The following is a 26933-nucleotide window of genomic DNA, read 5'->3' on the forward strand; positions in this document are numbered from 1 at the left end:
TTTTGAGGTGATATTTTTCTGAATGAAGAATATCTGCAACTTCCTTTCATATCTGATGAAACATTTCTTGATTAATTTTTAAGTCCAGATGACAAGAAGCAAGAACTTATGATGAAAAACTGCTTAAACTGCAATGAAAACAAAAATTGAAAAGTAATATTTCATGATTATTTAAATCCAGAAAACAAGAGACAAGATTTTTTGATGAAAAATGGCTCGGATGTCAAATAAAATAAATAATTGAAAATTCTACTGAAAAAGTTATGATCATCAGTTTTTAGACAGGTATCCAAAATTAATGTTACAATAACATAACACTTGTTATCTCAAAAAGTAATTGGTTTATTGTTATGAAATTTTGTGTACATTTGCCCAATACCATGAGATAGCCAAAAGTTACATAAAAAAATAAATGGAGTAAATATTTTGCAGTGTGCAAATGAAACCCACAACAGCCAAAACATGACACCTTATACAGTCAAATACCGAAAATCCGCCGACCTGAAATCCGCGTTGCCTTTCAAAATATAAACATTAAGTTTATAAGTTTCGGAAACTGCAACATGGAGTATGAAATATCGAAGAAAAAATACTTACTGGATACTGACATCATAATTACCGAATAAAATGAGTCATAATGGAAATACCAAATTATTGACATAATGATAAAAGTTTTCCCCCCTTCAGTCTGCATAGAGATAAAAAAGCAGATTCACTTAACTCTTCCTTCAAGTAAACGATTCACGTTGTTGTACTGTCTGAGCTTTGTTATTTCACAAGATTGTTTAGTGCCGTCTTTTTTTTTTAATCCAGATATTTTGTGGATAAATTAAGAATATTTTAAATAGCAGCGCTTTTTAATGCAATGACAGATAACACTCATGATTTTACCACTTGCAACGTTGAAAAACATAATCACATTGCATTGACAGTAATACAAAAAGTGGAAATTCTGCAAAAGATGAAAGGCAGGTGCTACTCCTCGGTTTATAGCAGAACCATATGGAATTGCGACACGGACCATGTATGATATACGAAAAAATAAAGAAAAGCTGTTAAAAAGAGCAATTATGATCTAAAGGGTATCAAAATTTACAAAAAAAAAAAAAAAAAAAACTTAATATTTATTTGTTTATTTTAATAAACATTTCTGTCAATGTAAGTTGTTTAAGTTGCTTCATATTTTATGTTAATGCTTCCTCTTTAATTCTATAAACAGACATAATTTCTTATTCAGTTACAAAGTTCCACAGTTAAAAAATGACATCATGATGCTATGTTATATCTGAAGAATCTACACATTCGTACAGCTGGAAAACAAATTTTAAAAATTTTCATTGAATGCATGCAAGAGAATGTAGCTGATTAGAAAATATGTGTAGATTTTTATTTGGAAGGGGCTCATACACTCACGAGTACTATTAGTGCCAATGTAGCCAAAGTTACAGTAGTAGCACTTAATGTTACCTGGATTCATTTATACATTCACAGGGAAACCTTGCTAGCAAAAGGTGCTATCTAAATTCAAAACCATTTTAGAAGACAACATTAAGATAATCATAATGCTGTCTTTCAGCAAAGCCTCGGAACAGCAGAATGTTTTCATTACTTTGTCATGACATGAATAGCAAGCACAAACAATTTCTTCTTCATTCTAAAGTTCACAGAATTTTACTTGTTCACTTTTTTTTTTTTTTTTTTTTTTTTTTTTTATGTGAGTAATGTGTTTATGCATGCACGTTTAATGTATAATGGACAGTAAAGGCTAGGCTAAAATTATCGTTACAGATTCGAAGGCATTTCAGTTAATGTTGCAGATCGTGCTGTTCCTTAATCTTCTAATTGGATCCAGCTTATTATTTTTTGCAGATTGTTAGAGCAATTTTATAAAAATTAAGCTTGAACGTTCAGTTATGAACTTTTTGAATTTTTTGTGGATTCCGACACCCCACTTGCAATGAATAACAGAAAAAGGGTTCATTATGCTAAAAGTGATGATTGAATGGGTCAGACAGAGTTGCAGAGAGGGCGTGCCATTGATGGGTCCAATGCTAATGGCTCAAGCCAAATTATTTCATGAAGAAATGAACTTAAACACTGAGTGCACATATTTGACAGGTTGGTTAACCAAATTAAAAAATCACCATGGTATAAGACAATTAAAAATTTCAGGTGAAAAAGCTTCAGCTGATACTGAAGCTGCTGAACAATTTGCAGATAATGTCATTGAACTCATTACTAGTGAACAATTATCTCCAGAACAAATTTACAACGCTGATGAAACTGGTCTTTTCTGGCAATATGTACCATGAAATACCTTGGCAACCTCTAAAGGAAAGCTTCCAACTGGTGTCAAAGATTCCAAAGCGAGGCTAACAATTTTAGCGAGCGCAAATGCTGCAGGAATGCACAAGTGGAAACTTTTCATAATCGGGAAACGTGCAAACATGCACGACCTTGAGCATTTAAAGGAGTAACGACTTTCCCCGTTATATATCATGCAAAGAAAAGAGCATGGATGACACAAGCGTTGACGAATGATTGGTTTGAAAAATCATTTTTTACCAGAGGCTTGGGGACATTTGAATTCGGTTGGTTTACCGACTCAAAAATAGTCCTGATTGTTGACAACTGTTTGGCACATATTTTACTTAAAGTTATACGGAAAGATAATGTATCCATATTATTCTTCCCTCCAAATTGTATGTCTATCATTCAGCCTATGGATATGGGAATAGTGCACAAGCTGAAATGCAAATATAAAGTAGCATTTTTAAAATCTGTGTTACATTTCTTGAACAATGGCAAGACTATTCAAGACTTTTTGAAATTTTTTAGCATAAAATCTGCTGTGTGGAGCATTGCAAGATAGTGGGAGGGTGTGTCTCCAGATACGTTAAAAAATGCTTGGAATAATTTATGGCCAGCTACCATATTTCATGGTGAGGACGATGAAGATGATAGCTGCCAATTTGAAGGTTTTTGGACATCGCAAACTAAAAATGAAATTTTTCAGTTATTGGATTTTGTAAACAAATTTGGAGAAGCAGTAATAAATGAAGATGATATAACAGAAGTTTTTCATTGTGACGACATTGCCCCCAATCATCAATCAACGGACGGCGAAATCTGTAGTATGGTTCTAGATCCAGAAAATACTGCTTCCAATAGTGAAGAAAGTGACAGAGGTTATTGAAAATGAAAAAATTTTGATTGACAAGTTAGTCGGTATTTTTGACACAGCAATTACAGGACTTGAACTGTGGAACTTTGTAACTGAACAAGAAATTATGTCTGTTTATAGAATTTATGCTGCACATAACCAATAAATTTTGTATCATTCGAAATGTCTGTTGGCTTATCTATCTGAATTGAATATAAATAAACTCTGTTGCAAAAAAATATATGCATCCAGAAAGAATTGAGCCACAGCTACGAAATTCAGCAGTAATGTAATGTTCGAGTAGATAAACAAATGATCAAAAACTGGGACAAAAAAAAATGCTTTATTTACGAGCAGCAATACAAAGAATGTAAAAATCATTACATGGTAATGTCACTCCTGGCAGCTCTACAAGCCAGTATTTGGTTGGCATGCAGTCTGTTAAGTTGGTGATGTCCTCTACAATATATTGTTCCTCAAATGCAGCAGTTGGTCAGCGAGTTGGAGCGTATTTGCACAGGGCCAAATTTGCCTGCCCAATACGTCTCAAACATGTTCAATAGGAAACAGGTCTGGAGATCTGGCAGGCTAATCAGGAACATTAACATGTGGAAGACATTGTTGGGAATGTCATGCTGTATGTGTCCAAGCATTGTCCTGCTCTAAAACAAAACCTGGACAACCTGCTAGCATAGGTAATACAATCAGCTACAAAATACCATCATTGTATCTGTGAACAGTCAGAGTATCTTGCACACAATTAATGGTGAATGGTTGCCCCAGCTAATCGCTCCCCAAACTGCCACACTGTGTGTTCTGCTCCGTAACAAATGGTACATTGGACTGCTCTCATATATGTCTCCAGACAAACATGTGGCAGTCATGAGCACTGAGAGAAAAGTGTGATTTATTGCTGAAGGTCACATTTCTTCAAATTAATACAGTCTTATGAGAAAGATTCAAAATGCCTTCAGAATTCTTTATAAAGCGTGGTTAACATAAAATTAATTCTGTTCTATGAATTCAAACCCTGGGAATTGGTGAAAACCCAGGATATTTATTAAATTCTTTCTAAATAGTATATCTTTATATAATTCTACTAGAACATTGTCCACAAATTATGGTCAAAATCCAAGCTTAAACCTATAGTAGAATAATTAATTATAGAAAATTGAATGAATAAGATGTAAGTTAACAATGTACGCTAACAAAATATTCAGTAGTTGTACTGATTTGCACCATGGAATAGAAATAGCCAAACTAAGGTTGATTTAAGAGAGAAGAAAAACAAACCTTATAGTGTAGTTGGAGGCAAGGAAGTAGCATAAATTGCTAAGGACTGATACAGTAATTTGACACAGAGAGAATAAATATATGGTAGTAAATACATACCTGCCATGTCAGTGATAATTTTTTAAACATATCGGACAGAAATGCCCACATCTTCATAAAAGTGATTTGAGAGAGCCATCACCTTGTTGTTGTCCACAAGTTACACACAAAGTATTTTGCAAGAAGAATAATCAGAATTGTTTTATGCTCTTCTTACAATCTAGATTTTATATGATTTTTTTTCTTCCCCCCCCCCAAAAAAAAAAAAAATCTTAAAAAGAAGTTTTTTGTGGATCAATCCAAACCATTAAAAGGAATGATTAAAGCTATTTAGTGGTTCTTCTAAAAACATGACAAAATTGTCTTTCAGCTTGTTTTTGAATAGTGCTTTTAAAACAACATTTTGATAGATAATTTTCTTTAGATAGAATTTCTTTAAAAAAAAGAGCAGTACTACCCAGTTTATATTAGTACTTTCCCCCTTTTAATCTGTGCAGATCTTCTGTGAATAATCCATTCCTTTTTAATGTTCTGTGTTTTAATGAAATTTGCTTTTTAAACATGCTTGAAGTTTAAATTATCATTATAAAAGAACATTAATCTTTTATATTAGGGTAAAGTATAACTGGAAAAGTGTTATGTATGTATAATAACATATAAGCATGAGAAAAAAATGGTACTAAACTCTAGTTGTTCTAAAAGCTGAAATCTTTACTCAGGATTAAGAGATGGATAATTTCATCAACCAGTCCTTGATACACATTCATTCTAAATTCTTCACTTCTTATGAAATATTAAATACTTAAATATTATTGAGATATTTTTAAAAAGTTTAATTAAATATTTTTACCATTGCATATTTCTTTGCTAGCGTATTTAAATTATTATTTTTTATAGGTACAATAAAACTGAAAATTTACCTCTTGGAGGGGTTGAAATTATGCAGTTCACTCACCTATTAGTGGAATGGCCTAATGATATTGAAAATTCACAGTTGCCTTACCTAACTACACATTCAGTCTTAAACATTACTCATGGCTATTCACATTGGGGATTGGACTTTTCAACATTTCCTCCTATTCAAGTGTTTCTGAGACCACGCATATTAATAATGAAAAGAAATCTCTCTTATCCATCACTAATATTGAATGTTACCAATATAAAAACTCTCAAAAGTTGATTTTATATATTTGTGTGTAAGCATAATTTAAAAAATAAACATGTATTTTATTTTGAAATACTGTGAAATTATTAAGTAATTTATATTGCTTTGTAGATGACAGCTTGAATAACTATAATTTAAAATGATAAGTCAAAAATGTTTTATGACTTCTGTTATCATGATGCATAGACTTATGAAAGTAAACAAATTTTAAGAAATATTGAAATAGTGAATGAAAAATTGAATTTAAAAAGTCTGATCAAGTTCCTTATATTCAGATTAGAATCTACAAGAAAAATTATAATCAACTACAAACTGGATTTTTTTATCTGTTGATTTAGCCTAGATGTATTAGATATATAAATTAATTTTATGAAATTTTACTTCCTTGTACTAAGTAAAGTAAGTATTGTAATCATGAAAAATATCTGATACCATATTTCCAAAATATCCATTTTGACTTCTCTCAAATCCATTTGAATGATTTTTTATGCCATCTGTATATACAGAAAGAATAAAAGACTGTTTTTCTGAAAATAGTTTGTAAAATGGATTCAGAAAAGATTTTTTGTGACATCTGTACGTATGTATGTGTTTCACATAATTAAAAAAATTTGACATCATTTTGCAAAGTGCTGATGTTTGAGATTTGGCTAAAAAGAATGAAAACAAACAAAAAAAAAACTTATTACAGGTTACATTAATGGAAGTGAGAAAATTTATTAATGAAGCATATTACAATTTAAAGCATAAACAATATTTTATGTTTGAAACTGGGTGGTTATCTTAAAATGTGTTAATTCTGTAATATAGTTTTAAATGAAAATTTTAGAATATTGATGTAGACAGTCTTTAAAAAAAAAAAAAAAAAAAAAAAAAAAAGAATCAAAATTTAATGCCTGAATAACAAAAATTACTATCTTCCGGTATATACAAAATTCCAGCACGACATTCATTATACTTACTAAAAGTATGTATAAAATATTTCAGCTCAGGAGATCCATACATCTTAATAATAATAATAAATTTCACTAATTAAAAAATTTCTATATCTTTGTATGTTGTACATGTGTAATAAAAACAAATTTAGGAACACTGAGACATAGAAATGTAGCAGTGTTAATGCGCTGTAGCACTAGATAGCTTAGTGAAGAGGAAACTTGGCAGTCAAGGCAAATTAAATTCCATATTTATTTAAACTGACATTTGTGACTGCAATTCACTTGGCATTCTAATCATGCCTACTCAAGAATATTCACATTTTCGACATTATTGCGATAGGAAGCGAGAATACTGAAATAGCATCCAAGCAACAACAGAGGTTGAAGCAAAGTGCACATTTATATAGAAGATCGTGGTTTAGGTCAGAAAAGTTTCAAAATTTTGAATTAAAGTTCACAATAAGCTACATCATCAGCTAAACGGTGCAATCAGGAAAGTTATTATTTTTAGAATAGAGAGAGGAAATACCCAAATTAAAAATGAAGAATTTAAGAGAATACTGCTAAATTAAATTATAAAGCTGATTTACATATTTTTTACTTATGCATTTTTCTAAATAATTTTTAGAATTTTATATTTATTCATGAATTTGATGCTTGTACTTGATTTACATATGCTCTCAGAATTTTAATAATTATGTAGATTAGTTAGTTCGCAACAACATTAATAATTTATTTGTTTGCATTAAATTTAATTTAAATTAATTTTAAAATTTGCTTTTTACGAATAGAGTATGTTTGTTAAATTCAAATTATCTTGTATATATATATAATATCTAAATATATACAAGATATATATATATAATATCTAAATATATACAAGATATATATATCTTGTAAATATATATATGTAAGATAATTACAAGATAATTTGAATACATATACATATATATATATATATATATATATATATATTAGCATATATTAGCAAGAAAATTAGCGCACCAAGAAATAATTGCGGGATCGTAACGAAACTTGCAACGAAGGTACATGTCAAGGAGATATGCAAATGATTAGAAATGCAGTGTGATTGCGCATTACGTATAGCCGGTAGAGGGCATTGAACGTTGTACACGGTGGAGTATAAAACAGGTAACCAAAGCTTGTTTGAGTGTGCTGAATCATTTACAATAGAAGAGCTGAGGTAGACATGCTATTACGCCATGTTAGAAGACAATCTGAGCAGTTGTCCAAGTTTGAGAGGGGGAGAATCGTCGGGATGATGGAAGCTGGGTGTTCAGCTAGGCGAGTAGCTCATCAATTAGGCCGCTCTGATTGTGTTGTGAGGAGGTGTTGGAACCAGTGGAACCGAGAGATGTCATGTACTCGAAGACCAGGCTCAGGACGCCCTCGACAGACCAGTCGTCGAGAAAACAGCCACATCGTAAGAAATGCATACGTACAGCCAAATGCTTCATCGGCCACCATCCAGGCACAGGTAGCACCTTCACTAGGGGCCACTGTGTCTTCTCGAACCAAACGAAGGTGCCTGGCTGAAGGACAGTTGGTATCGTGGCGCCCATTATGTGTGCTGTCCTTGATGCTCACCCATTGACGCCTCCGTTTGGAGTGGTGTCAAGCATGAGGAAACTGGACTGCAGCGGAATGGAACCAGGTCGTCTTTAACGACGAATCCAGATTCAATCCTGGCAGTGATGACAATCATGTTTGTGTGTGGAGAGCCCGTGGTGAATGCCTCAGTCCTGCTTTTGCCATACCGTGACACATCACTCCCAGAGCTGGTGTGATTGTATGGGGTGCCATTGCCTACAATACACGGTCACCCCTAGTATTGTTCCATGACACCATGACAGCCCAGCGGTATGTTCATGAAACCCTACCACCACATGTGTTGCCACTCATGCAACGGCTCCCAGGAGCCCTTTTTCAACAAGACAATGCTCGGCCTCATGCGGCAAGGGTGTCACAAGACTGTCTCCGCACTGTTACTACCCTTCCTTGGTCTGCCCGATCCCCAGATTTATCTCCAATCGAGCATATCTGGGATCATTTGGGATGACAAGTTGGGCATCCCATGAGTTTGAACGAACTAGAAGCTAGGTTACAGCAAATATGGAACGAAATGTCTCAAGACATCATACAGAACTTGTATGACTCAATGCCCGATCGTATCGCATCGTGCATTCGCGCTAGAAGGGGTCCAACGGAGTATTAACTCCTCCGTTCTTTTGCCTTTTTCATATATGCATGCATGTGTGTGTGTAAGATAAAAAATATTTAAATCAAAATTATAACTTAAAGTAGCAACAGCCTCTTCATTCTCCTTCCTCTTTATACTAAAAATAATAATGCCTTTTTCTGCCCTATGTAACACTGATGAAGTAGCTAATTTGGAACTTTTCGAAAACTGAAACTTCCTGTGAATAAGTATTATCTAGTATTATTAATAAGCAACTTAAATCTTCTCTTGGTGAGCTTCCATGTTGAATAACTGTGCAGGTTACCTTCTACCTCTATTTTCCATTAACACACTATTTCACTCTGCTTTCTTCCTATCACAACATATCAAAAAGGTAAATGTTGTTGAAATAGGCATGATTAAAGTGCTAAGTATATTATGGCTGCAAATGTCAATGGAAATAAAGATGAATATTAATCGGTGACAGCCAAATTTGTTGTTTATTACAGATTCAACATTCTATGTTCTATTGTTTATCACAGATTCAACATTCTATGTTCTATGCCAACATTGCTACATTTTTTCATCACAAAGGTGCATCACACACACACACACACACACATATATATATATATATATGTATGTGCATGTAAGATATACAAAATACAATAGGTGCTTTGAGAATAATTGCCGACCTCAAAATGAATTATTCTAGATTTGGTGTTCTCTCACATTCGAAATACTTCCATGTTATATAACACAGCTTGAAAAAGGTAACTAATACTAATATTAACCAATTATAGCTTGTCTGTACAATTGCATCTACTTCAATATAAATACTGCTGGCCAATTAATTACTTGATTCTTCTCTTCCCTAACTGCTGCTCTGCCAATAGTACGTTGCTTCGCTTCTAAAATGCCTATGTCATTTCTTTTAAAAACTAATGTACACTGCGCACAAAAAATGGGGGTGACAGTTTTAGATCTCCTGTTCTCCTGGGCCAATTGACGAAATTCAAATAGTGTTTTTCATGTCTCAAAAGCGAGACTTGGCATGTAGGATGTGTATTAGATTTATATATAGCACTACTCTAACATAGGTATTTTGACACAAAATAAAACTTTTTCTGAAATAACATACCAATTTTTTTTACATATTTCGATTCTACGACTCAAATTATGCCTAAATGTTAAATTTTGTAAAATTTAGTGCGAAATTTACAGAGAAATTGAAAAATTTATATTGGTGCTTTTTTCTCAGTCTGTGCCAAGAATAGTTCACTTGGCGAACTTCTTAATATATGGCAACCTATTTTCCTTTCTCTTTTTTGAATTGTGCGTGATTGGAAAAAAAGTCAACATTGTTCCTTCTTTCAAATAATGTTTTTTATATTATATTTTAATTATAATTTGTATTATTTTACGTAATTTTTTCTTTTTTGAATTTCATTTTAATTGTTTAAGTTGCATGGTTTCTTTCAAATAACTGTTTTTTAAATTTCTGTTTACTCATTCAAAACGCATAGTTTAAATAAAAGGTGCATCAGGTTTCCCCCCCCCAAATAGTTTTCTTTATACTATATTTTTTAGTCATGGTTATTATTTTAGGTAATTTTTAAATTTTTATTTTAATTGTTTGTATTGCATGCATTGTCTCTTCTGATCATTGTTTTAAAATTTTCTATTCATTCATTCGAACTGCGCATTTTAAATATATTTATTAATATAAATTTTCCACTTTCGAAAGAATTCATTTCTTTTTCCACTTTCGAAAGAATTCATTTTGGAAGAATACTTTGTTACCCAGACTACGATGTATTTGAAAACTGCATATATTAAAAGAGAAAATACAGTAAAGCACTGTTAACATGCCTTTCAATGTTCTGTTCAGAAACGATATACAAATAAGAGAGATGTATATCCAACATTTTAATTTAGGATGACTTGCATACATTGCCTTAAACAGTTTATCATTATACCCATTACTTTACACAATTTTATCATCCTACATTTAATTTCTTAAAATGTTATTCATATTTTAGTCAAATATTTTATTTTTGAAATCACAAGAATCAAATGTAAAATTTAAAAAACTTTAATTAAAAAAAATTACTAAATTTTATGCAATTTTTTTTTCTTCTTAATGGCTTGTTCTTTTTCTTCAGGCATTCTGCAAGTATATTAAAAAGCATCCAGTTTTTTTAAACATCTTAGCATTTCTGACATTAATTTTAAATAAAGTCGTTGCCTTCCATTTCAAAAGGGCCCACAAACGGCCGAGCGGTAAAGTCACTGAACATTGGTAGTTCGCTGCAGGGCTCAAATCCTGGGGAACGGGCTGGTTGCAGGGGCGTTTTCATGGTTTTCTCATGTGTAACATGTATACGAGCTGGTTTCCGTTAGAAAGTTCTTCACAAAGACATCTCTCCTTTTAGACAGATAGCCCTCCTTTGCTGTAACCTAACAATCCGATTCATCAGTATTTGGTCGGAGCCTTTACCAATCTTTAGAAACTAGGCATTTTGAAGGCATGAGATAAAAGGAAAAACTGGTTTCATCAACAGGGAAAACGTCTTTAGATGATTTCCATACGTCAATGGATAAATTTCTGAATCTTCAAATAATTCGAGTGAGAAATATCATGGGGTGCTCCGTTTATGATACGATATGATGTTCTATGGCATAATTAATACAACCATATAGTCAAAAACCAGTGGCTCTTCACGTTAATCTGCGATAATATCATTTTTTGTCTTTTCCGTTAGCACAAATTCAATTGCTATTATTTGCTGGTGTACATGTCCAAGTGTTTTTTTCTCTTTGAACACCCAACTTCCTTGAAGTAGATTTCCCTTTAAATTTTTGCTTACCCCAATTTTTTTCTACATTTGTTTTTTCAGTGCTGACACAAAAAAATTAAGATGTTTCGATTGTTACACTTCCATAAATTTTGCATTCTTATCAAATTTTTTAAAATATCAGTTGCATCAGATGCATTTCAGCTGAAGACAGCTATTCATTTTTTAGACATTTTAACTATAAATAAAGTTTAAAGCAATGTCAAAAGGATAAGTATCAATTAAAAGATTTTTGTTAATGAGAAAAAAATAAACCACTTTAGCAGCACTTTTCCTGTACCACTGAGTAATCCGATTCTCATATTGGGTGCAAACAATCTAAATCATATTACAGTACAAAGTCTGTAATCTGGACGTCCAATACCCAGAATGATCCATAATCCGTACCTCAAAGCCACAAACCTACGCATGCGCGTTTAATGTTATGCATGCGCATTTAGCACAAAAAGCAAAGCAACTTAAACAACTTACATTGAAAGAAATGTTTAATAAAATAAACAAATAAATATTATGCTCTTTTTTTTTTTTTTTTTTTTTGTAAATTTTGATACCTTTTAGATCAACGCTGTCCAACTTATCATAGCTCGCAGACCATATTTTCTTCACCAAACATTTCGGGGGCCAAGAAGGTTGATAAATGAAAAGTCAGTTTATGTTAATTAAAAAAATATTTTATTTATACTAAAAAGAAAACTTTAAAATATTCGTAATATATTAATGAGAACATTGTGGCCGTAATTGTTTAGCAACAATATCTTTTATGTCCACATCAATATTTGTTGTGGCAAGTCTAATTATATCTTCAAGAGTGGAATCTTTCAAACTATTTCTATATTTTGACTTTATGTATTTCATATCGAAGTATGCACGCTCGCAGATACGTATATGTACTTCCGAACATTGATACAATTTGAAGTACAAAATCTCTCAATTTTGGATATTTCTCTTTATCTAAAAATTTGAATATATATTCCAGTTACTCCATGAAATGTAAAAAATTGGTCAGCCTGCAGGTCACATAATTCTATTTGATATTTAAAATCAACAGAGTTGATATTAGTATTAATTGGATCACAAAATAAATCAATAGACGCTTTAAGATCATCAAATTGAGAAAATCTTTCATTGAAATCTGTAATTAGCATATCCAATTTTGGTAGAAATATTTTAAAATTCGCTTCTATATTACTTTCCTTCATTTCTTCATATATCTCTTTGCAAGATTCAAAATGAAATAAATTATTTTGCTCTAAATTAAACCTTAACAATTTTAATTTGTTTCTAAATCCAGTAACATATTTATAAAGGCAACACACATTTTGATCTTGTCCTTGCAATTCAAAATATTTAAATAATTTGTAATCTCCGTTAGCAAAGCAAGTGAATAAATAAAATTTTTATCGACTAAATTTGCTGTTAAATTTTCATCAATGGCAATTTCTGTGAGAAAAAGATGAACTTCTTTTCAAAGTATAAAGAATCTCCTTATTCACTTTGCAGCACTTAACCAACGAATGCTACTATGTAAAAGCGGATCTCCATACTCAGTTTCCAATTCATCCAAAAATGTGTTAAATTTTCGGTGTGTAAGAGAACGATTTCTGCCGCGAATTAAATTAGTAATTTTGCAAACCTTGTGCATTATGTCTTTTAGTTGTAGGGATAAACCACATAATGCCTCTTGATGGATAATACAGTGTAACATTTGACATGTTATTCCTTCTTTCTGAAAAAGTCCCGCGAGCTCAATACTTTTGCCCATCATAGCAGTGCCGTCGGTTACAATAGCAGTTCACTTGTCAAATCCGCCATACTGCTCTACTGAACATTTTCATTGTTTGTAAATATCTTCACCTTTTGTTGTTCCGTGTAATGATTGTAATTTTAAAAGTTCTTCTAAATAATTATAGTTTTCATTTACAGTTCTTATAAAGATAAGCATTTGACTTGTATCGGAAATGTGTGTGCTTTCATTCAATGCTACCGAAAAATAGCAGCAACTATTGATTAGGTTTTCTAATTTATTAGTGACATGCATGCTAATCTTGTTTACATGTTGGCTTACAGTCTGGTGAGAAAGTGATACTGTTTGAAATTTTCTTACCATTTCAATGTCATTAAATGCTTGAGCCATTTTTATGGCACATTTTTTAATGAATTCTCCATCCAAAAATGGCTTCTTTGCCTTTACTATTTCTAAACAAACTTCAAACGATGCAGCTACAGATGCTTCTTGAAATTTTGGTTCTTGATTAAAATAAATCGTTTGATCATCCAGGACAGGACTAAATATGGGCAGCACCAATACATCGCCATTGGCAAAACTGGTGTTGCTCCTCCACACTAACCATCTTAAGAAGAACGTTTGATGATCGAGCTGCTTTTTCATTTTTTTCACTAGTGGTATTTTCATATCTCGCGTGTACGAATGATACTTTTTCCATGCATGGAAAGATAATGGCGCTTCAAGTTATATTCTTTACACACAGCTATGATTTGTAAATATTCCAAACACTGTGGTTTACCATTCTTGTTCAAAATAAATAAATAATCTATTTCCCAGCAATCTTGAAATTCTCGATTTTTGAGATCTATTTTTCTTTTATTAGTATCACTCAGATTCAATAATTATTTTAATTAATAAATAAATATGAATTCAAGTTAATATTATAACACGGTCACCCCTCAACAAATTCTAGACAAGACAGCACTCGCACGATTGCGTGAATCAACCAAATAGCGCAGGGCAGTGTGCGCATTACGTGCGCCAACCATACATAAACAACCAACCACAAATATAATATGTGGCGCCATCATTGAGACAAACATCATCAGATGTTAAATGGATTGCTGCTGTATTTAGCCAGGTTAAGTGAAGTTACACAAACTAAATAGTACCTACTTTAAATTTTCACATAGTAAAATAATTTTAATATTAATAATAATAATTTAGTAACATAAATTTATTCATAGTAAAATGTTCTCGCGGGCCGTAAAAATAATTTGGCGGGTCGTATACGGCCAGCAGGCTGCCAGTTGGACAGCCCTGCTTTAGATTATAATTGCTCTTTATTTCATAAATTTCTGCATGCCATCTTACCAGATTTAAATTGATGATCTATAATCCGGAAAAACCCTTAAACCGGAATCGACGAGTCCGGATTACGGACTTTGTACTGCATTTAGATTTTTTAAGCTTAATAATTTCCATATTAAAGATGACTTTATATAATTTACAACACAAGGAAAAATTACTACTTAAAGCATTCTTTCTAAGAGAGTTAATGTAAAAATTTATATTTATTCTTTTCAAAGCTGGACATGACCCAAACTGTCAACATCCTGCTTGCTTAAAAACATTGTGAAAATAAGCATCAAACCAACTTCCTCAGTTTTAGACAATTCATTTTAAATGAAGTTAAAGTAAAGTAGCAGACAATAACACGGCGAAGGTAAAAATTTACTCTCACAAATATTTTTTTAAAAAAGTTCTCGTGCGATTTTTACAAAACTTGGCGGTGTGGCATAATTTGAGTTGTAGAATCGAAATATGGAAAAAAATTGGTATGTCATTTAAAAAAAAAAATCAGATTTTGTGTCAAAATATCTATGTTAGAATAATGCTATATATAAATCTATTATATATCCCAAGTCGCGCTTTCAAGTCATGAAAAATGCAATTTGAATTTCGTCAATCGGCCCAGTAAAATGGAAAATATAGAACTGTCCCTTTTTTGTGTGTGTGTGTGATGTACATAGAAATTTATCATATTTAATTATGATTGACTAAGTGTCTGCCAAACTAAATGGATAGGTGTGAAAATAAAGATTGGTAATTTATAAAAAAACAATTTCATCATCTTCGTTTCTACGCTTTCAACCCATGACGACTGCGAGCTGATTCCTGATATGCATTAAATTATGACATATATATGTGTAAAATATAACAAAATACAATAGCAGCTTTAAAAAATAATTGGTGACCTCAAAATTAACATTCTAGATTTGGTGCTCAACCCCCCCCCCCCAAATTCATCTGTTCTCCCAAATTCAAGATCATTCCAAATTACATAACACTACTTTAAAAAGGTAACTAAAACTAACACTAACGAATCATAGCCTTAGAATGCTCTGTGCATATACGAGGTATAAATACCGAATCACAAGTACGCTTCCCTTTTTTTCCCGACTTCTGCCACGCAAACAGCTCTGTGCCGCTTATGCATCCTTGCTTAAAATGACGTCGTTGCTTTTTATCTGTGTATATAAGAATTATTTGTATTCAAAAAAAGGAATTTGTCTGCCAAAGAAATAATTTTTGATGTGCCTAGAAATAAAGGTGGTGATTATCCAAAATTAGTTTTGTCGTCTTATTCCTGCTTTCCACCCAGCCATGCCTACAGCCAGAAGTTCATAGTACCGGATTCATGACTGTGCACTTAAGTGATATTACATATATATAAAATTAATTAATTCTACTAATTATAATGGCAGTTTTTATTGCAGTTTAATTATTAAGTAAATATGACTATTATGAAAGTTTTTAAAATGCCAGTAGGAAGTGTGTGTTATTTAACCCCTACTATATAAAATTAATTAATTATATAACCTGGTCATAATTTAGAACTAATTTGTTGAACAACCTAAATGAATTTCCTTTTTATTTTGTATTATTAGACACATATCAGGATATACTGATGACAGATCAGATGAGTGTCATTTTAACATATGCCCATATTGCAAGACACAACTCAGAACCCATAAATTTTATAATTAAAGAAACATTTCTTGGGTTTCATGCTGTAAAAAAATCATTCTTCCAAAGGATCGAAAGAACTCATTCACAGTATCTTGAACAGAAAAGAAAGTTCAATTAAAAAGTGTTATGGACAAGGATATAATTTCACTTATGTTATGAATGGTGTCTATAATGGCCACCAGCAGAAGATTAAAAATATTCCACTAAATGCAGACATCAGCTTAAACCTCATCATTAATGATTATATTTAATTAATGATACATTAATGACAATATTTAAATAATGCATGTTTAAATAGAAAAAATATTTTAACACATTTTAGTAGAATTGAAAGAAATGGCCAAAAATATAATATATTATTTCAGACCAAGAAACAAGATAAAATGTCATTATAACAAATTTTTGACACATTAGGAATTTTTATTCCATAAAGAATATTTTAAAATGAATGCATTTTATCTATTATTTTAATGAAAATAAATTTTGATTTATTGGTATGATAAAGGTGAGATCAAATTGTTTTTCTGGAAATTTGGTTCATACACATTAAGGAAATTGCATTAACAAAAAAATGTGATAATTCAGCAGATATTTATTTTGAAATTTCGTTGCTAGAATTTATTTCACAATTTATAAATGCACTAAAGTCACATTAAGATAACTTCTGTAAAATTATGACAATTCAAGAATTTGGAAACTTAAAAAAATACCGTTTAGTGGCAAGCAACTTCTGTGAAATATATACAGTTTTTTTAATGATTTCTGTAACTGTTGCTACAGTAGGAAGATTGTTTTCAAAGCTAAAAATCGTTAAGGATTACAAAGAAAATATGATTGGACAAACATGATTAAACTAGTATTTCAAAGCTAAAAATCGTTAAGGATTACAAAGGAAATATGATTGGACAAACATGATTAAACTAGTATCTTTTGCCTTAATATCCATATCCATCATGAAAAGGCATTTTAAATTAATCTGAAAAATACAAGATTCTTTTGCCTTCGCAAAAGCATATAAACAGCCACTCTGATTATGTATTTCATGAATCCATTTATTATTGTGAATGTAATTTGATTAGCATTTTCTTCTTTTGAGTTAGTTATGTTTGTTAAAATTGTTTCTATAAGGTTTTGTTGTTAATAAACTTAGTTTCTTATTAAAATAGTAAAAACATTAAATAAGACTCAATTATTTGATTCTAATGGATTTTAATTCATAACTATATATACTAATATGACATTTATTGGAAGTTTTGCTTAAAAGCCCAGAATTTCTAGCTATGCCACTGCTCACATGCCATATATCTGAAATTCATTCTCCTTATTCTAATAATTGAAATGACTTGAAAATCAAAGTAAAACCAAATTTCAAAACAAGTACGTAAACAAATTTAACAGTGAAAGAGAGTAGCTTTTTATTAGTAAAAGTAAATTAGCTCAAATATCAGAATGGAATATTAAATGAAAAACATTAACAATCAAGTAATGCAAGAAACAATGAATAAAATAATAAACCACCAACGAATTAGTACAACAATGCTAACAATCCAAACTCATGAAAGCAACTAACAGTCGATATTACCAAATTAATGGGAAAATAAAAACCTAAATTAACTGAGAATTAATTAAAAGAAGACTTAAGTGATGGAAAATTAGCAATACACTTTTAAGATTTTTCTCCAAACTAATATATGTCATACAATGACCAAGAATCAAATTAAAATCTATAAACTATGAAACTCTCAGATATTCCTATGTGACGACATAAAAATTAGACATTATATGAGCTTCAACCTATGACCTCACAATCACATAATCTCTTAATTCCATATGCTGCTCGAACCAGGGCTGTAGAGTTGGTAGAGAAAATGACCGACTCCGACTTCCTCATATATATATGTAAACATATACACATGGGTTGCAGCTTATTTTTTAATATAAAAGAAGTAATAGATGCTGCAGAAAAATAAAACTGATGACATAGCAAATTATTTATATTAATTAGCATTTTTTATGAAATGGTAGAGAAAATGACCAACTGCTGGAATTTTGACTCCCTCATATATATATATATATGTAATGCCAATCACTTGGAGCTGTGAAGAAATCCAGATGCCGTGATGTCATTCTCTACCACTACGAGCTCCAAAGGCACCAAGCAAAATTAGGGGAATGACCGTTTTGAGATGATTGATGTAGAAGCAGAGATACTGCTTCTGTTTAAAATGAACTTTGACAAATCATTACTTTTTTAATTTTCGTAAATGTTAATTTTATGTAATAAGTGTTTGTCTAATTAAAAAGTTTTTTGTTAATTTTTTCATCGTTTAACCCCCACAAAAATTTTCTTCTCGGTCATCTGAGGGGGGACTGGTCCTCCAAGACACTTATATACACAGTCAAAAGTCTATAATCCGGACCTCAAAGCTACAAACTTTCTGCGCATGCGTAAACCTTTACGCTTATACACATAATACGTTTACGCATGCGCGTTTAATATATAACGGACAGTATAAACTAAGCTAAAATTATCTATTTCAGTTAATGTTGCAGATTGTATTGGTTCCTGAATCTTCGAATTAGATCTGGCTTATTATTTTTTGTAGACAGTTAGAGCAATTTTGTAAAAATAAGCTTGAACTTTCGATTATGTCAAAAAGAATTTCTGATTCTGGAGCTGCCAAAGGATCTACAAAGCGGAAGCATGTTTCGATGTCCATCAAACAAAAAGTGGAATTGCTGCAAAAATGGATAAAGGCATATCCTTTGTTTCTCTAACCATTTTGAAAGCTGTTTATCAATTTCATGCTGCTCTGCGGGGGTGGGGACGTCGTGGTGCGCAACGAACTGGAAGTTGTTCTGTCAGCACTATCCTTATCTTCAGGGCAGATGGTTTTATTTTATTCGGCTTATAATTCCTTACTAAATCTAGTACAGTCAAAAGTCGTTAATCCGGACTCGTCGGGACTTCGGCGATTCCGGATTATAGATCATCAGTTTAAATCTGGTAAGATGGCATGCAGAAATTATAAAATTAAAAATATGAAGCCATAATTTATGAAATAAAGAACAATTATGATCTAAAGAGTATCAAAATTTTTTTTTAAAAAAAAAAAGCTTAATATTTATTTGTTTATTTTATTAAACATTTCTTTCAATGTAAGTTGTTTAAGTTGCTTCGTTTTATGTGATAATACTTTCTCTTTAATTCTATAAACAGACATAATTTCTTGTTCAGTTACAAAGTTCCGCTGTTCAAGTCCTATAATTGCTGTGTCGAGAATACCGACTAATTTTTCAATCGAAATTTTTTCGTTTTTGAAGAAAGTGACCTCTGTGTCACTTTCTTCGCTATCGGAAGCGAATTATAATGACGAGGAATTTGATTTACATCATATCAAAGACAGAGTACATTGAGATGAAATACTGCATTTAGTAATATAAGCCAAATATAAGCCTACATATAAGGCAAATAAAATATAAACATCTGCCCTGAAGATAAGGATAGTGCTGACAGATCAACTTCCAGTTCATCGCGCGCCGCGACGTTCCCTGCCCCCCACACACGCGGAGCAACTGGAAATTTATAAACAGATTTCGGAATGGTTAGATAAACAAAGGATATGCCTTTATCCATTTTTTGCAGCAATTCCACTTTTTATTTAATAGACTTCGAAACATACTTTCGCTTTGTAGATCCTTTACATATTAGTAAATATATATCAGAAATTCTATTTGACATAATCGAAAGTTCAAGCTTACTTTTATAAAATTGCTCTAACAGTCTGCAAAAAATAATAAGCCGGATCCAATTCGAAGATTAAGGAACAACACAATCTGCAACATTAACTGAATTAGCTAATTTTAGCTTAGCTTATACCGTCCGTTATACATTAAACGCGCATTCGTAAATGTATTTTGCGCATGCGCACACGCATATTAGCTTTGAGGTCCGAATTAACGACTTTTGACTGTATTTCATCTCGATGTACTCCGTCTTTGATATGATTTAAATTAAATTCCTCATCAATATAAACATCACAAATACACATCAAGTACTTTTCTGGCTGCAATTTTATAATTTCGACTATGCATAATGTATGCTTTACGCATGCGCACGTTGAAAGAAATGTTTAAAAAAGTAAACAAATAAATATTAAGCTTTTCTCTCTTTTTTTTTTTTTTTTTTTTTTTTTTTTGTAAATTTTGATACTCTTTAGATCATAATTGCTCTTTATTTCATAAATTACGGTTTCATATTTTTAATTTTATAATTTCTGCATGCCATCTTACCAGATTTAAATTGATGATCTATAATCCGGGATCGCCGAAGCCCCGACAAGTTCGGATTAAAGACTTTTGACTGTATACTATGTAAACATATAAACATGGGTTACAGCTTATTTTTTTAATATAAAAAAAGTAATAGATGCTACAGAAAAAAAAAATTGATGCCATAGCAGATTATGTATATTAATTAGCATTTATTATAAAAGCGGAAAAATGGCATTAGATATTTCTAAGAAACAGTATAGCTTCAGCAAGATTTTCTTTGTTGGAGTGCCATATATCCGATTTGATAAACTTCAGAGCTAAAAAGAGTCTTTCTAAACTAACTTGAGTAGGAGGAAGGGCTACTTCTTTTAAATTTTCAGGATAGATTTTTATAAGTTCTAAAAGAGGTGTCTTGCAAACGCAATCATATTTCTCTATTTCTTTAAAGGCCGTGTAGAAAATCTTGTTTTCATTTTTATATCTAAAGGCTCTCTTTATCTTCATTCGCTTTGCCGTAGTCTTTTCAATGCTATCTAAAAATATTTCTCAAAATCTAATTCATCACTGGAAGAGGATAATAGACTCAGTTGCAATGTCTGCAGTTTGATTCGAATTCTCCAATTGTTTTGAGAATAATTTCATTTTTAATGAGAGTTCATAGATGGCTTTCTTTGCCTTTTTAATTTGTTCATCATCCAAGAAAATTCGATGTTTCGGATCTACATATATTGAACGCAGCAAGATCACATTGTCTAGCAAAATAGTTTCTCTTTTCTTCATTGAAGAAAAGATTCTTTCTGCAATAAACACTCCATTTCAAAAAGAACAAACATCATATTCTTCCATTCTTGCCTCCTGTCAATTCTTCAGATTGCAGCTTTTTTTTTTTTTTTTGGCTATATACAGTGTAGAAAGAAGAGTTTCCAATTCTGCAAAAACATTCCATAGTCTTTCTGTTAGTGAAACATTGGGTTATCTACATCTTCTAAAAAATTTCTTAATTCTAAAAGCCTTTTTATCATCAAATATGTACTTCCTTATTGAGTTGCTTGATCAATAATTGCTTCTTTTCCTGCTTACTTCCTAAGAATGGTATCAATTTTGGGAGTTCTTGCTGCTATTGTTGCTCACCTAAATTTACTACAGAGATTTGTAACTAAATGAATAGTTAATTCACTAATGGCAAATATCACATCCATCCTTCTCTTATATTTATTAATATGTCAATACAATAGAAAATAACTATTTATTAATGTGTATAGTCTATAAATAAAAATAATAACTCAACTTGTCATTAATTTTTTTTAATTCATTTAAATTTCATTTCAAATTTAAACTGTCCAACAAAAACTGGAGCGGAGTCGACCTGTTTTTAGCGACTCCAGCTCCGACTCATTTTACCCCAGAATCTGCCCGACTCCGACTCCACAGTCCTGGCTTGAAATCAAAAATTTTTGGCAATGCTGAACCTGTATAACATTTGGAGAAAAGTGAAAGTTTTTTTTTTTTTTTTTTTTTTTTTTACCTAAGCATTTTCATGATAAACAATCAATCACATACTTTCTGTATGAATTTCTTGGTGCTTTATTTCTTACGTTCTCTTTTTAGGAATTAATTTCCTTTCAGAGTGTAACATGATTAAAAAAATTAATAGCATCGATAAAAGATATGCAGGTGACAGTTGGACTTGCTTTTTTGTAGCTCTATGCAATACTTCTGGTTATCAGCACTCATTGACACAATTTAAATAATATATTTAATTCATAGTTTTTTTTTTCCTTTTCTTTTTACTGTTTATTTCTGAAACATGTATACTTTCTCTTTGTATACAATCCTCTACAGTAGTTTCTTAAACTGTGAGTTACTACCCCTTGGGTGTCACGGTGTAAGGATCTTAAGTTTTACTAACGTTTATTTTATTTTAAATCTTTACTATCACTTCTTATTTTCTACTTCCGGCCAGAATTATAAGCGGGAAGGTTTTTATGCAAAGTTTGTCTGGCGAACGCCAAGTATTTAAGTGTGGCCTTTTTGCCAAGCGAAAGAGAGGAAGCAGTGAGTTCGAAGCAGGCCGCTTACCTTAGAAGTTACGCAGTTGCTGTTTGCCTTCCAGGCCAGAGGTTTTAATCCTTTTGATAAATTAAACGTATTGTAGTGTTCACAGTCTCTGTGCTACATACGCTTCCTGTTATTATAAGGCCAATCTTCCACGTGTATTATTCTAAAGTTAAATTAGAGTTTAGTTTTATTTTTTATACTTTTACGTTAGACCCCAAGTGGTGGGTCAGTGTATTCCGAAGTACGGAAGTTATTGTATATAGAGAAAAATAAAGGGTTTTGTATATCCTTCGTCTGTATCCTGTCTACTTACCACAATTAGTGAACATAGTTTTAGTAAGCTCTCTGTTCCGAGTCAGGTCCTTGTATGTTCCCAAAGAAGGTTAGAAGGAACATTGAACCTGATAGTGGCGCCCAACGAAGAAGAATAACCATGGCCGAGTTTCAAGAAGAACCTGTGCTGCCTGCAGAAACGGCTCAGAATCCAGAAATGCCAGCTGCCGCCCTGAAAGGATTCGGTTACATCGTCCAGACCATGCGCGCTTCGATGAAACCAGAAGCAACGTTTAACGGAAACTCACCGGTAACCAGTTTTTTGGAAAAATTGGATGACCACTTCATGCTCTACCCCGTGCACGAGTTTCAAAAAGTTACCTTAGCTACCAGCACTTTGAGGGGCCAAGCGCTTAACTGGTTCAAATGTATAGGCAGAAGTCTCTTGGGTCAAGCAGGAAGTCCCACCTATACTTACGAAAATTTCAAGACTGCCCTACTAAAAGCCTTCCCTGTTGTAAGGGATCGTGCGAAATTAGAAACGGAACTTTTCAGTATATATCAACAAAGAATCGAAAACCTCTCGAGCTTTATTTTAAGAAAAATTCACGTTTTCAAGCTCTTGTATGGAAACCATCCGGATCCTGAAATAATTCAAGTGATTTTGCCGAGGTTACTGCCCCAAGTGCAAGACTTTATTGAATTAAGAAATCCGACTACACTGGAAAAGTTATTTGAGCTAGCAATCCAGTTTGAAAGTAGAAGAACGGCGGACATCGAAAGAAGACGCCAATATCAACAGCGAAACCAATTTGGTACGCCAAGACTGCAGCAAACTCAAGCACATGACTACGGAGAAAAAGCGAATCAGTGGGCAAGGAAACCCAAGCATTCAAAAACAGCCGGCGAACGTCGACAGTTCAATAGCAACCCAGGAAAAAAGTCTCAAGGCCAGTGGAAAAAGAAGGAAAGCACAGAAAGGAAAAATAATTTAAGCTAAAACGGATTTCTGCTGACGAGAGGGTGCGGAAATCCGAAGGCCACGAAAATCCCTCTTCCTACAAGTTAAATACAGTAATGGTGAAAAATTTGACTCTTCCGAAGATTGAAGTCTTGGTGAATAATATCCCAGCCACCGCACTCCTGGATACCGGCGCGCAGTGTTCCTGTGTGGCAGAAGAGTTTTTTAGAAAGTATTTTCGCAAATACCGCATATATAAAGCGGATAATACAACAGTGTTAGCGGCGCAAGGAGAAAAATGTAAGTGCATAGGTAAAGTACCTTTGTATATCCGTATCAAGGACGAACAAATAAAGATGTTTTTTATAGTAAAGAATCTGCAAGCACATTTAATCTTAGGGATAGATTTTCTTTCAGACGGACAAGCAACACTGGATTTTAATGAAGCGTCCCTTAAGCTGACAATGAGACCAGTTCGTACTGAAAAGGCTGAACCGCCGATGGTAAATCTTGACCACCTGCCTAGCAAGATAGAATCCGACAAGTGGTAAGTGAATTTGCTTCGTTATTTAGTGATATTCCAGGATTTACTTAGGTTACTAACCATAGTATTGACACCGGAGATGCATTGCCAGTTCGTCAAAAACCGTACCGGTATGATAAGAATAAGGAAAAAATTATAGAATGGCATATTACTGATATGCTACGTAAAAAAAATCATAACGCCCATCTCAAGTAGTTATGCTAGCCCGGTGGTTTTATGTAAGAAAAATAATGATTATCCTTTGGAGCATCCAAAAAGGTGGAGATTCGCTATTGATTACCGTAAATTAAATTCCATAACGAAATATCCGGTATATCCGTTACCGATCATAGAAGAAATTTTAAGGAACATAAAATCAACCAAATTTATGACGACTTTAGACTGGTTATTTTCAAATAGGGGTGAGGCCTGAGGACGTGCCTAAGACTGCTTTTATAACCAAGTCTGGCACTTATGCATTTTTGCGTATGCCGTTTGGCCTTTCAGGGGCCCCAGCAACATTTCAGCGATGCATGGACATTGTGTTAAGACCTGTTCTTGGAAAGTCCACATTTATCTATTTAGACGATATCATTATTACTAGTGATAATCTCGACCAACATGTACAGGATTTAAGACAGGTGTTTTCTTTATTAAATGAGGCCGGTCTAAAAGTTAATGTCGAAAAGTGCAAATTTGCAGCCCCTGAATTAAAATATTTAGGTTACAAAATATCTCAAAAAGGGATCGAGACAGATGAATAAAAAATAATCGCTGTACAAAAGTATCCGACTCCAAACACGGCAAAGAAGCTCTCTTCTTTTCTAGGACTTTGTTCATATTATAGGTCCTTTATAAAAGATTTTGCGGCTATCGCTGAGCCATTGTTAAAATTAAAAAGGAAAAAGGCAAGATTCTCGTGGACAGCCGAAGCCAATAGTGCTTTCGAAAAATTAAAACAAGCATTAACGCAAGCCCCTGTGTTGAAATTTCCTGAAAAGGATGAAAATTTAGAAATTTCAGCGGATGCTTCGGATTATGCGGTAGGAGCGGTACTTTCGCAAAATCAGCAGCCCGTGGCATTTTTTAGCCGAACTTTAAATCAAACACAAAGAAACTATTCCGCGACCGAGAGAGAGGCACTTTCAGTTCTGTTAGCAGTGCCAAAGTTCCGAGTCTATTTTGGAAAGGCGCCGATAACAGTATACTCTGATCATGCGGCGGTAACTAGATTGTACTCAGGGAAAAATTTATCCCCAAGGTTAATAAGATGGGCACTCAAGCTGCAAGAATATAATCTGGTAATCAAGCATACCCCTGGAAAGGAAAATATCGTAGCAGATGCCCTATCAAGGATTAAAATAGACGAACAAGGCAATACCGTAAAGATGGCAATGCTTACAGCATGTACAATAAATTCCCGAGAAACTGTAATAACCGAAATGGGTAAGGATCCTGAGTTTGGAAGTATTTATGAGTATTTGAAGGATCCTGAAAATTTTAGCCACCAAGATATTGTGGCGATAAGAAATAGGGCAGCCCATTACGAACTAATAGATGGTCTATTATTCTATACAAAAACTACGAATTCCAACAACGAATTTCAACCTTTTATCCCAGCTAGTCTTAGATTAAATATCCTGCAGGAGCTCCATGACAGCCCTTTAGCTTCTCATGCTGGTATTCGAAAAACTATCCAACGCGTACGCGAGGCAGTCTACTTTCCTGAGCTGCAAAAGTTAACAAGGGCGTATGTCCAGTCCTGCCCAACATGTCAAGCAGTTAATTATATTAATTTCCGCCCGGCCGGGTTTCTAAATAGTATTAAATCCAAATGAAATAATTGGCATCGATTTATTGGGCCCTTTCCCAAAAAGTCAGTTAAATAAAAGTCGCTATCTCCTTGTTATGGTTGATCATTTTAGTAAATGGACCGAAATTGTTCCCTTAAAACGAGCCTCCGCGAAATTAGTTACCGATTCTATTTTAAATAAATATATTTTAAAATACGGGGCGCCCCTAAAAGTTATATCGAATAATGGTCCTCAATTTGTAAGTAATATATTTGAAGACATGTGCCAAAAACTGGGCATATGTCATTTAAAAATGGTCCCGTATCGGCCGCAATCAAATATAGCGGAACGGGTCAATAGAAATATAGTGAAAATTATCCGTAGTTATGTTAAAAATTTTCATAAAAGCTGGGATAACTATGTCAATGAATTTGCTTTCGCCCTTAGGACCGCAAAACATGATACAACGGGCAAAACTCCTGCTGAGTTATTTCTAGGCAGAAAGATTATAACACCGTTAGATAAATTATTTTATGTGCAACAAAGAGCCCCAGAATTTAAAATGGGTGATATAGAAAAACTAATAAAAGAAGCAAAAAAGAATACGGAAGTAGCACAAAGAAAACAGAAGCTAT

General features: G+C 32.7%; 1 protein-coding gene across 3 annotated transcripts in view; it reads left to right on the forward strand.

Annotated features, from left to right (window-relative positions):
- The window catches only part of Alg12 (Alg12 alpha-1,6-mannosyltransferase), a 191244-nt gene extending 184696 nt beyond the window's left edge, over positions 1-6548 (forward strand). For all 3 annotated transcript variants that reach the window (XM_085817381.1, XM_085817382.1, XM_085817380.1), the window contains one exon: positions 5393-6548. In XM_085817381.1, the coding sequence (XP_085673507.1) occupies positions 5393-5675 (283 nt within the window). In that variant the 3' untranslated portion in view covers positions 5676-6548. The remainder of the gene's footprint in view (positions 1-5392) is intronic.
- The last annotated feature ends 20385 nt before the right edge of the window (positions 6549-26933 follow it).

Source organism: Stegodyphus dumicola, chromosome 5 (genome assembly GCF_044657685.1).
Source record: "Stegodyphus dumicola isolate Sdum_Otavi_A_Nest chromosome 5, ASM4465768v1".
Classification (NCBI taxonomy): domain Eukaryota; kingdom Metazoa; phylum Arthropoda; class Arachnida; order Araneae; family Eresidae; genus Stegodyphus; species Stegodyphus dumicola.